We start from the raw sequence: 12,943 nt of genomic DNA on the forward strand, positions 1-12,943 counted from the left end.
TGGCTTCCTTCCTTCTCCTTCTACACTCTTAGGCTTGAAATAGCTTCTCAAGGTGAACTAGGGTTGCAAAACGTCTTAAGAGGGATGGAGGCTAATGAGGTGAGGGGAAATGGAGCCACAATGGGGTTTAAATATGAGCTAAACCCTAAAAATTAGTGTTTGTTGTATGATAAGATTAGAGTAGTCTTTTGTTATGGTAATTAGCAAATTTTAGGTGATGATGGAAGAATGACGATAGGTCATGAGTCTACAGGACCAAATTGGATGATAACAAGGGGCCTACATGTTATATGGGATGATGGTTGTGTACCTACATGCACTGAGGCGTTGGTTGTGAGCCTACACAAAAAAATGGAATAATAATTGGGAGCCTACAAGTCTGTTGGGATGATGGTTGTGTACCTATATGTCCACTGAGGTGTTGGTTGTGAGCTTGCAGTTCGTATGCATTATATGTATGATGAAATGTGTGGTATACTGGGAAGCTCGCTAAGCTTTGTGATTACTCTTTATAATGAAATCTTTTTCAACCTGGTGAGAACGGGAAAGGCACGACATGAATATACTAGCATCCATGTTTTGTTTTGAGACTTTTGCTAAACTTTACGTTTTGTTATGTTATGATGTTTGAACCAAATGAATATTTATGTTCCTTTTTATGAAAATGGTTTTTTAGTTGTTTAATTATAGTTCAGAAAAAAAATTGTTAGAAATTTGGGACGTTACAGTTGCTTTCTAATAACCACAAAGACCATAACTGTATTTTACACTCACAAAAATTAAGATGAAACTAAAACATAAAAATAATTAAAATAAGACTAGTTGCTATATTTTTAATAATTTATGTTTTTACCGTATGATAATGTCGAGTTCTTTCTCCCACAAGATGGTCGGTTTTTTGCATCAAAAATTTCGTGTCTTTGAGCCATTGCTTTTCGTTGCAATTGCTTTTGTTTATCATTGTGTGTTATTTATTTATTTTAGTAAATTTATCTTTCTTGAATTGCGAACGCACATAAAAATTCAACTTATATTGTTTGAAGCTCTTTTCCATCTTTTGTAGTTCCTCAACTACACTAAATTCGATGCACTAGACAAAGACAATTTCTTTTTTGTTTTATTCTTACCTATTGGGTCAACTACTTCTTCGGGTTGAAACACGTCATCATCGTTCAAGTCTAGCCCGACTCAGTCATCGAAGGAAGTTGTGTAACTTGATTCAGATGCTTTTGTTATTTTTGAAGCAACGGGTTGTTTTTTCGCCTCATATGCCATTTTGGGTTATGTGTTACAACCTTCCAAAACTCCACATATTTGAATAGTTTTCCTTTATTCTCCACCCAATTTATTTCTAGTTCCGTCTCGAAAACGTTTTCACGAGCTTGTTGGCTTGTACATTGTGTTTTTAAGTTGTGGTACAACCCATTGAACTTTGTAACTATCTTGCTCACTTTATTATACTTGGCGCACAGTTGGTATTTCGTATAATATTTGCACCATAATCCATTTATTTGTGAAAACATTATAATGTGTTTCCAAACATGTTGACTCGCTTGCATATTTCCAGTGTTCGGATCCTTTGAAATGTCGACACACGATTTCGTGAATGCGATATCTTATACCGTTGTCCATGTTTTATTTGGTTGCTTGCATTTTCTTTTGTCTTGGGATGGTTCGGCTATGGGTTGGGTTTTAGAAACATATTTGGGTGAGGATTGTGTTTTGTGCACGAACGACTTTCGGCTCGGGCAGGAATTGGGTTTTCAGATTGTATTCGGGTAGAGGCATGAAGTTTTTGAATAGGGTTCGGGTTAGTATAGGGTAAAATTATTGCACCCTTTGAAATTAAAACAGGTTGTGTGAGAAAATAAGAGGTCTAATTGTGATCGATTGGTGTTGACGGATCCAAAAGAAAAACATTTCTAGTAGACGTGTTTAAACTAGTAACCTATGATTTGTGACAATGAGATCTTAAAGTGGGGTTGTTAATTGAACTATTTAAATCCATTTTAGCGAAGATATAAAAGGTTGTATGAACTTGAGGATTAAAATGTTAGGGGGTGTTTTGACTTGTCTTTTTGAGAGACAAAAGTTCTTTTAGGAAAAGATAAAAGGTAAAAGATGTTTGGTAGAAATATTTTAAAAGCTACTTTTGGATTTTAGATAGAAGGAAAACTGATTTTTTGGAAAAGTTAAGAAACCTGATTTTTTATAACTTTTCCAAAAAGAACTTTTGTCTCTCAAAAAGACAAGTCAAACACCCCCTTAGTATTTATAAAATTTCAAAAAAAAAAATAATAAAATAAAAATTATAGCCGTTGAGATAGAAAAGAGAAACCAAAGAGTGTTGTTTGAACCATAGAACGGAGCAAACACAAAAACATGTGGTGTTCCCCATTTTCTCATATTGCGACATCACCTCAACACACCATATCTTGGGTACACCGGATAACAAAAAGAATAACTAAAATATATACTTTTATTTATTTATTATAACTTTTCATTTTCAGAAAACAGTGTATTTTATATATATATATATATATATATATATATATATATATATATATATATATATATATATATATATATATATATATATATATATATATATATATATATATATATATATATATCTTCTTAATGCATCATACAATGAAAATCTTATTGAATTTTAGCATTGTATTACAATTTTCTTTTTCTAAATACCACATTGCACTTTTTAAAAAATTTACCAGTAAAGTGCTTTGTATTTAGATGACAATGTTATAAGTGATAACCAACAAACAAATAAAGTTATATAGCTATTTCCTGCATTTAACCCTACAATAAATAATAACAAGGTAGGCATGATAACCAAATAAATAAATTTCATAAATCCCAATAATAATATTCAAGAATTATTTTCCTGAAATAATATTCCCACCACACAATCATATGGTCTTAACAACAATAGGACTCCTCACATAATGCTTTCCATCTGACCATTTTAATTGTCCAAAAACATAATCCCTACCCCCACTACCCTTCTTCGACTTCAAAGTAACCCTAAACCTTTTCTCCTCACCAATCTTTTCAAACTTCAAACTTTTTGGCCTAACCTGGACCGATATACCCCTCGGCTTAAACACTTGAACCACATAGGTCCCCGGTGCACCCACATTCTTAACAGTTCGAGCCACCGTGATGGAGCCATTAAGATTAGGCACAGTGATTGATGGATAATTAAAGTCTGTAAGACTAATGTTCTTATTTGGACATTTATACGGTGTTTCCGAAAACTTTTCAATTTGAGATTTAGTGTACCCAAGTGCACATAACAAGTCAAGATAGTCAACCGTGGTCAAATCATAAACCAAACCAGGGTCCATGGCTCTGTTTGGTTGCACGTGTCCTGCTCCATAGCTAAACGGTGTTGCTCTTGTGTGTGATGCGTTCGTAATTGGTTCTACCGCATTGTCCCGTGTTCTTGCTACATATCATAAAAGTAAAAAAAAAATAATGAAGTTTTCTAAAAAATGATGAAAAGGGTAATTTGGTAATTTTACCTGAGGTCATGATGGCGGATTTAATGGCGGCTGGGCTCCAATCTGGATGTAGGGTTTTCAGAAGGCCAACGATTCCAGAAACATGAGGGCATGACATGGAAGTGCCTGATACGCAATTGTATTGAACACGACGTGTGTCAAAATCTTGATTTGTGGGGCCTTGTGATTCTGTGTAAGCTGCTATTATACTTACACCGGGTGCAGTTATATCTGGCTGAAAGATAATTAAGAAAGTTATATTAAGGCATTGTACTTTGAAAAGTTTATCCATTTATAGTATTGTACTTTTAACCTTTATCTTGATTGAGTTACATCTTTTATCCCTGAGTATAGCTCTTTTTTTCAATTTTGATCCCACAATGTTTTTTTGCAATTGCGATCCTTATTGAGGTTTTTGTAACGTTTTGGTCCCTATTACAAGTAAAATGATTATATTTGGGGGACCAAAATGCAAAAATCAGCTATGCTCAGGGACCAAATATAACCATTTTACTTGTATCAGGTACTACTGAAAATTTATATCTACAAGAACCTAAAATAAGGACCAAAATTGTAAAAAAAAAAAAAAAAAAAAAAAAAAAAGGTATATGTCAGGGACAAAAAGTGTAATTTACTCTTATTAGGACTTGTACTTTAAAATCTACATCGATTATAGCAAAGAAAATTTCTTTGTATTTGGATGAGATTGAGAGCGTTGCCATAGGAAGAAATGAAAGTAGGATGCTATAATAAATAGATAAAAGAAAGTACATTACTATTTAACCCTTAATCATATAACCTTAAGAATCTGTGGGGTAATAGTGTTAGGTCCTTTGGATGAGAAAGCTGCCATGAAAGGAGCTGGCTTTGTGTCCAATTTAGTTGATGGATGTGAAATGTAAGCCATTGGATTCCTGTCACCAAAAAAAAAAAGTTAAAAACCAAGTCTTTTTTTTTTAAAGTGCAAAAGTTGTATACATTACTTGGTGGAGTTGAGAAAATTATAAACAGCAAGACCATCAGTGTAAGTAATATGTGTAGCAGGAAAGACATGAGGATCTGCAATAATTTCATTTCCAGAAAGAAGATTATTCGCAAGAACCATTCCAACAGCACCAGCTAAAGCCGCTTCCTGCCCTTTGTCCACCCTGGCATTATCGCCACGTAGACAAACCAAGATTTTCCCTTTTGCTTTTTTTGGATCCAGTGATCCCGCCTTACAAAGCTGCCTGCAATTTTTATATATTTTTTATAAAAAAAATTAAAATAATTCACCATGAGTTGCTAACTTGTAATCTTACGCGTCTTTGGCATCTGCTTTAGCTGCTTTCGCATCTAAAGAGCTTATAATCGGAAAGAATTTGTTTTTTGGTAATGATTTAGCAGACAGACTTTCACCCTGAAAATAATCATGTATAATACCTTGCGATTAATGAAATTATTAGAATCTTTAAAAAGAAAAAACACTATATATATATATATTATATTTTGGGAGTTTCAAGCTTAAACACTAATAAAGTTCATAACTGACCTTGAAGCGCATGTTATTCCCAAGAACAGCATAACTCGGGAACTGTCGATCCATGGTGCTAGCACCAACCGTAATCTGCCACGTGGCAACATTAGACACGGTACCATCATCAGGTCCCGAATTTCCCGCAGAACAAACAACAACAATCCCGTTTTTAACAGCATGAAAAGAGCCAATAGCAACACTATCATTAAAAAAGGGGACAGCATCACCACCAAGAGATACAGACAACACATCTACACCATCATGAATTGCCATATCAAATGCTGCTAAAATATCTGCATCAAAACACTCGTTTCCATTCACAGGTGGAAAGCAAACTTTGTATGCTACAACTCTGGAATTGGGTGATCCGCCTTTGGCTGTTCCATTCCCATACCCGAATACACTCGCATCCGATACAAAGTTTCCTCCCGCAGTTGATAACGTGTGGGACCCATGCCCTTCATGGTCACGTGGGGAATTGAAGGTGGAATTCAAGGGTCCCACTACTGACGCGTAACCTTTGTTGAAGTATCGTGCTCCTATTAGCTTCCTTCATGTAGAAAAAAGGGACACAATTTAATAATTTTAAAGTATATTTTAAAAATTGAGGCATAAACTATGGAATTGGTCCTTTCCACTTCAATGGAATCTGACCTATTACAACGGAAGGTAGCATCTGCGCCATTTATACATGCTCCTTTCCACTTCAATGGAATTGGTCCCATTCCTTCATCTGTAAAGCTTTTTGACTCTGGCCAAACACCTGGCAAGATTGAGTATAAGTATAAATGGTTAAAATAATAGAAAATAAGAAGTGCTACTTATGAATAATTCAACAAACGTAACAAAAATCAAAAATGGCTTTTAAAACCGAAACCAATTTTGATGCCAGTGCATAAACCATGTGCCCACATGATAGTGGCCAACAGATAAGACATTTGCAGTAAAAAGGAGCAACAGCTTAGAGATTCTAGATCAAATAAGTTTTGTATTATTGCGTAGTGATCCCCACAACATAATCAATTGCAAATTGTAAATGTTACATATAACGAATAAGGTGCATATAATATTACGGAAGTTAAGTTATTGGGATGCTAATGAACAATTAAGCCACGTTTCAGTGAGACCACATAACGTGATAAAAGGTAAAAAGTCAACGATCCGAATTGATAGAAGTTAAGAAGCAGCTTTCTTGGAAGGATATAAGTTATATAAGTAATAGCAAGTTGTCGACAGTGAGTAAATCTATATCACAGTCTTCAAAATAAATGTTGGAGAGAAAGTAAACAAATATATAAAATAATAAAAAAGAAAGAAAAGACTGATTTTTTTTTTTTTTTTTTTGTTTTAGTTTACAAATGACATTAACTAAAGTACATTTTGGACCAATTAACATAAGATAAACTTTATCAGAAAAGCTGACCTGTGTCAAGGTTTCCTATGATAGTGTTTTCACCAAACCTCGCCTTTTTCCAGATCGAGCTCGAAGAAATTACACCATTATCTTCAAGCCCCATAAAATCCCATGATCTTGTTGTATGTAATTGTCGTCCTTTGTTCAAGAACACCGAAACTACAGTGGGATGCTCTGCATTGGATAATTATTCACATAATTCAAAGCATATCATTATATCGAACCATTTACCCATTAAAAAAACAGCATCGAAACCTCTATCGAGTATCATTTACTTACTTGCTATCTGGGCAGCTTCCTCATCTTCAAGTATGGCAGCAAAACCATTGATATGTCTGGTGTATGAGTAAAATATTGCATCTTTTGCCTTGTCTTTACTGTAAATATAAGTATATTCAAGAAAGAAAAAAAGATTTTGATTAAAAGTAAGCGTCGAAACTTGAAAGAAACCATTCAAATGCACACGTGAGTGAATCGTATTACCTTCCCAAACAAGAGGCAAGAAACTCATAATGAGTGTCCCTTACTCGATTTAAATCACTGGTTGAAAGTTGAGAGGTATGTGAATGAGCTCCAAGGTACACAACATATGACTGAAAGAAAAAAAAAAAGAAGAAAGAAAGAAAGAAGAAATTGTAAACAAAATTTCAAATTTTAATTTCAGAAGCAATAATGTATGCTTACCCTTTTAGCAGCAAAGGTGGGTCTATACAACAGTGCTGAAAAAAGAAGAAAAAAGAAGGGAAGATAAAGAGGAGAAGCACTAATTGCTCTCATTGCTCTCTTTCTTCTGTAGTAAATGCTTTGAAGTTCGACCCCTCTGCTACCTTCTTTCACAGAATAAAATTATGAGCACATGAACATCCCTTTTGCTCAAAACCGGTTTCTATTTAAAGACTTCTGTTGTAGTCCAACTTCAGTGGACTAAAAAGGGTAATATTGGGTTTCAATAATATTTCTAATCTTATAAAAAAGGTTAAAAGAAACAGGCTGGAGAGGTTATACACAAAGATGTTCCACTAAACACCCACATCACCCATTCTTATGAACATTTTAGATCAAAAGAAAAGGGAGGTAGCTTTTGAGGCATCCAGAAGAATGAATAGATATATTTTTATATTTTTTTTTCATTTGGGAGCCTCAAATTTTAAAAGACTAAGAGTCCTCGTTTCTATTAAATTAACTTTTTTAATGTGCACATGATTAAGAAATAAAGGCCATGTCAAAAAGCATCTTCCTTTAAAGGCAAATTAGGTTCTACAGTATTCTACCATGTTGCTCTCTACACTCATATTCATGTAAACAATCAATTCATTGCACCCCACTAATCATAGTTAAAGTTTGCATAAAAGACACTAAAACCCACGTAAGATGTACACATTTTTTGCATGGGACATACAAAACAACTACATATGGCTGATTTCGATGAGGTCTTGATTAGATGCATATAAACACAAGAGTTGAATTCAATCTAGCATTTTAACAACCAGGGGGGTGTGCATAAAGGGAATATTTGAAAAATCAAAAAAAGACAAATGGTGGTCCAAAGCATTATTATGAGTGGCGCAATGTGAAATTTAGAAAAGGAGACAATGAAGCAAGTCTTCTTATTGCTTCTTGCTTAGGACAACATGACGTGGTAAGTTTGCTGAAATCCGTATCTTTCTGCTAAAAACAAAAACTGCGAAGTATGCGTAAATTTATGGCAAAATTACAATGTTGCCAAGATTTTTTTGATGTGTGGTGATGAAAATGCAAAAAATATAATCTTTGAAATTGCACAACCATTCTAAAAACGGGTTAAATAATTTGATAGTAAACGACGATCAAAACCCTAAGGCCATGGGGTATGGTCACTAGGTATTCACTAGAAAAGTGATGCCACCTATGCGCCACATCACCCCATTTACATATTCACTACATGTTTACTAATCATTGGAAATGGTTATCACTCCACATTGTTTTTTTTTTATTTATTATTTTTTTACATTATATTAAATTAAAAACACAATAAAACATTAATAAAAAACACATTAATAAAAATAAAAATAATATTTTTAAATTCAACATATATGCTTACTAATAAAATAAACATTGATAAACATAAAAGTGATATTTTTAAAAATTCAACGTACATTTTACTAATAACATAAAAATTAATAAAAAACATTGAAAAAAAACTACTCATTTGCATCATTGTACTCATCGTCTCCGTCCTCATCCACTTCGTTTTCGTCTTCAAATTGTCGTTGCCATATGTGTTCAGTCAAATCTTGACGTAAATTGTGATGTGTTTCACTATTCTGTATTTCCAAAAGCCTTGTAAAGTATGTTGGGTTGCTGACTTGTATTACTACAAGTGGATTGAGCAAATCATTCGGAGTATACGTACAAATAGCTCTACCCTCTTCTTCTAAAATCATGTTATGTAAAATAACACACGCTTTCATCACCTTCATCAAATTTTCCCTTTCCCATGCTCGTGCTGGATATTTGATTATGTGTCACTTCTGTTTGAGGACCCCAAACGCCCGCTCTACATCCTTCCTTGCAGATTCCTGTGCTAATTTGAACAATTTCATTTTTTCATCAGCTGGATATATGTATGGCTTGACAAATGTTGCGTACTCTGGATATATCCCATCAGCAAGGTAATATCCATGATTGTATTCACGTCCATTAATAACGTATGGCATGTTTGGTGCTTTACCCTGCAAAATATCATTAAATAATGGAGATGCTCCAAGCACATTCAGGTCGTTGTTTGACCCTGCCATACCAAAAAATGCATGCCAAAACCAGAGGTCCTGTGAAACAACTGCTTCTAGTATAACAGTAGGCACACCATGATCACCTCGTGTGAATTGCCCTCGCCATGCATTGGGACAATTTTCCCACACCCAATGTGTACAATCAATGCTACCTAGCATTCCTGGAAATCCATGTTTAGCCTGATGTGCGGCATACAACTGTTCAACATCATTTCTGGTCGGATTTCGCAAGTATATGTCACCATAAAGCTCTATTACATACTCACAAAAAAAATATGTGCATTCTCGACTGGTCCTCGCAGACATCTTCAAATATTCATCTGAAGCGTCTGCGGCTATGCCATACGCTAATTGTCTAAGTGTTGCTGTGCATTTTTGAAACGTAGTAAACCTACGTTTACCCCTAGCATCCCATCTCAGTTGGAAGAACTCATAATTGTCTTCCAAATCTCTAGCTATACGTAGAAATAAATTTCTACTAATACGAAAGCGATCCTCAAACTTCGATAGATCATATAAACTATCAATGTTAAAGTAATCACGTACCAAAAGTTCGTTCGCCGCCTCTCAATCCCGGTTGATGGACTTTCTTCGTTTCTTCTCGACATTTGAAGTTTCGCCTCTCTGACGTATAATGTCGTGTGCCGCAGACAACAACGTGTGCATAACCAGCTCATCATCATCGGAGCCTTCATCAGATGATGAAGACGAAGAAATAGCATCCAAAAAATTATTCATATTCTTGTTGTTGTGTGATTTTTGTTTAGTTGTTGTAAAATATATAATATGTATTATGTTTGTATATATAGGTGAGGTTTTAGTTTTGATTCTTTTTTTTTTAATTAATGTTAACGGTCAAAAGGGAAAGGAGGAAAGGAGGTAGCAGTCAAAAAAAAGAATCAACCAATCAAATTGTGCGTGAGGACCCGTGAGAAGTTCCAATCCGCGTCACATTCACCGGTAGGGGGGCGGTGTTCACGCGTGAATACCCCCCTACATGTCATCCATTACATGTTAAAAATCAAGCCATACCCCATGGCCTAATCGTCAAAATACGCGGGCGGCAGAGGATCGTTGGACCGACCGCCAAGTTCTATCGACATAATGCCTACCATATATGTTATTAAAAAACATTTTAAAAGATTAATGGAATTTATAAAAATAGATAAAACACAATATATGAACATATTTAATTTTTCTTATTCGATCCATAAAATTTTGTATGTAGGGTTCAATAGAAAATTACTATTAACAAAAAAATCAACGAACGAATCATGTGTGTAGAAATTTAAAACAATCAACAGCTAAGAGAATAGATGTATACTTGTACATTGGACGTACATATACCGAATTATACCATAAAACTCACATCTTTACCGAAAAAAACTTATTTTTGTCGTTTAAAATTTTTTTAAGCCATGTTTTTTATCGAAAAAAAATCAAATATACCGTTGTTTACAATTTTTCGTCATTTTTCCATAGAGATTAATATTGAAATATAAAAACAAACTGTTTTTTTTATATAAAAAACTCACTTCATTATGTTGTTTTTTTTTCAATATTTAAGTTTATTTTTATTAAAAAAAACTAATTATACCAAAATTTTCAACTTTTTTTATCTATTAATAAACATCATCAACGAAAAAAAAACTCGATTAGTTTAGATTTTACATTGTGAATTTAAACTATAAATATTTCAATTTTAACATTCACAATGTGAATCTGTACTGAATTTTTTTTTTTTTTTTTTACATTAATATGAATCTATGTTTAAAGAGTATCGAAAAATATGAATTTTGATATATTTATTAAATTTTTTCGATAAAAAATAGACTTTAACTTTTCAAAAAACAAAGAAATAAACTGAGTTTTTTTGAAAAAAAAATATCATTTTTTGTATATCAATATAAACCTCTATGGAAAGAGAACGAAAAATCATTAACAATAATATATTCTATTTTTTTATTATTATAAAAAACATGGTCTAAAAAAATTAAATGAAAAAGAGGTCTACAACATTTCCTTTTTCCGTTGATCGCTTTAAATTGCTACGTTTTAGATTGGTTATTTGGTTCCTTGATTAAATGGTTCTCTATTGAATTATATATATATATATATATATATATATATATATATATATATATATATATATATATATATATATATATATAGTTAAGTTCGTATGTCAACAAACATGTATTGTAGTTGCCATCTGACAACCGTCATCGTCGTCGACCACTAGTTTCGTTGCCATGGAAGTGTCAACGTGTATGTCGCAGCAACAACCCTATGCCTTCACAACCCCCTTCGTCATCATCAATACCACTAGCCATCTTCTAGGGTTTCTTTTACAACAACTGGAATCTAAACCCCACTAAGAAGGAAGTTAAAAGCGAGAGCAACATGAGCAAATGTGATCGTACATCATCACCATCGTTGCTTTTACAATCATTGGCTTCATCCTCTTCACACATCATCGTCATCACCAATCAATGTCTTCCCCGCCATTGTTTTTTCGACAGTCGGCATAAAATATATTTTTCATCAAAAAATCTCAATTGCAAAATCCGTGAGCTCTCATGAATAGTCTTCATCTTCCATCGCAAAGTTCCTACCCTAAGTAGGTTTTTATACTCGATTTCTACGTTTAATTATGATATTGATTAGCTACACAAGATTTCTTTTGGCTATAATTGAATTTGAGTTATATTTCAGCTATATTTGTTTAAATTGGTTATCTGTATAATTGATTTTTTTCTATATGTATTATACAGTTTTATTTACTATGAATAAAATCGAATGTTAGTATAATTGGATTCCAGGTATTTGGCTTTATGTATGAGTGGTTTTTGGTTATGTATGATTGGCTTTTGGTTTATGATGGTTTGTAGATAATGTACAAATAATAACAAAATAAATCATTTACCAAGTTGTTGAGAATATTAAAAAAAAAAAAAAAATCAAAATGCTCTTGAAGCCTATTGGAATATGATAGGTCAATTTGGATAAACAAAATTGTTGAAATCATAATGTCAAATTTCTATATTGAAGATATTGTGTAATATTTATCTATTATAAAGTTAATTATCAACCACTCATGTATTACAAAGCTTTCATATGTTAAAGAAATATAATACATAAATAAATACTAAAACAATAGCCAAATTTATGGGTTTTTTGCTCATGTCTAAATGGCTTTTAGGCGCTATTTTTTTTTTTTTTTTTTTTTTTTTTTTTTTTTTTTTTTTTTTTTTTTTTTTAATCATGGTTGAATGTTAGTGTGATGAGTTTTAATTCTTAATAAGTTAAAATTTATATTTTTACTTACCAAATAATCAAGTGATAGAACTTCTCAAGTCAGTATGATGATGACGATTAAAATAGGTGGCGGCGTGAGTTTTTGTGTTTGATTGGTACTAAACAAGATAATATAACTCTCAATTTTGTTGTTTACAAAATGGATTCTTAAGTACTAAATTTATTAAGTTTACTATGTGTATTGTTTCACGTAATATCCGATTATAACACACGATTCGGCCTATTGTTAATATACTAGGTGTGTGACCCATGTGTCATATGAATTTATTTAAAAAAAATATATATAAAATTCAAAATATTTAAGAAGTTTGAATTTATAAGAAAAGCAAGAATTGAATTATAAAAATTAAAGTGTTTTTTTCTTTTAAATTTAAATAAATAAATTAAATAAATAAATAAA

At 32.7% G+C, this 12,943-nt stretch overlaps 2 protein-coding genes across 2 annotated transcripts; both read right to left on the bottom strand.

Moving 5' to 3' along the window:
• Positions 1 to 2,847: 2,847 nt before the first annotated feature.
• Positions 2,848 to 7,571, bottom strand: LOC111918658 (subtilisin-like protease SBT5.3). The gene is made up of 11 exons (XM_023914287.3): positions 7,139 to 7,571; positions 6,938 to 7,047; positions 6,734 to 6,831; positions 6,464 to 6,628; positions 5,695 to 5,803; positions 5,056 to 5,590; positions 4,826 to 4,923; positions 4,508 to 4,753; positions 4,324 to 4,438; positions 3,546 to 3,759; positions 2,848 to 3,469 (listed from the first exon to the last, which is right to left on the bottom strand). Exons 1-11 carry the CDS (start codon positions 7,229 to 7,231, stop codon positions 2,931 to 2,933), a joined length of 2,322 nt encoding a protein of 773 aa, XP_023770055.1. The 5' UTR covers positions 7,232 to 7,571; the 3' UTR covers positions 2,848 to 2,930.
• A 1,387-nt stretch (positions 7,572 to 8,958) lies between these two features.
• Positions 8,959 to 9,963, bottom strand: LOC111918693 (uncharacterized). Its single transcript, XM_023914331.3, has 2 exons — positions 9,895 to 9,963; positions 8,959 to 9,726 (listed from the first exon to the last, which is right to left on the bottom strand). Exons 1-2 carry the CDS (start codon positions 9,961 to 9,963, stop codon positions 8,959 to 8,961), a joined length of 837 nt encoding a protein of 278 aa, XP_023770099.3.
• Positions 9,964 to 12,943: the final 2,980 nt, after the last annotated feature.

Source organism: Lactuca sativa, chromosome 5 (assembly GCF_002870075.4).
Source record: "Lactuca sativa cultivar Salinas chromosome 5, Lsat_Salinas_v11, whole genome shotgun sequence".
NCBI classification, from domain to species: domain Eukaryota; kingdom Viridiplantae; phylum Streptophyta; class Magnoliopsida; order Asterales; family Asteraceae; genus Lactuca; species Lactuca sativa.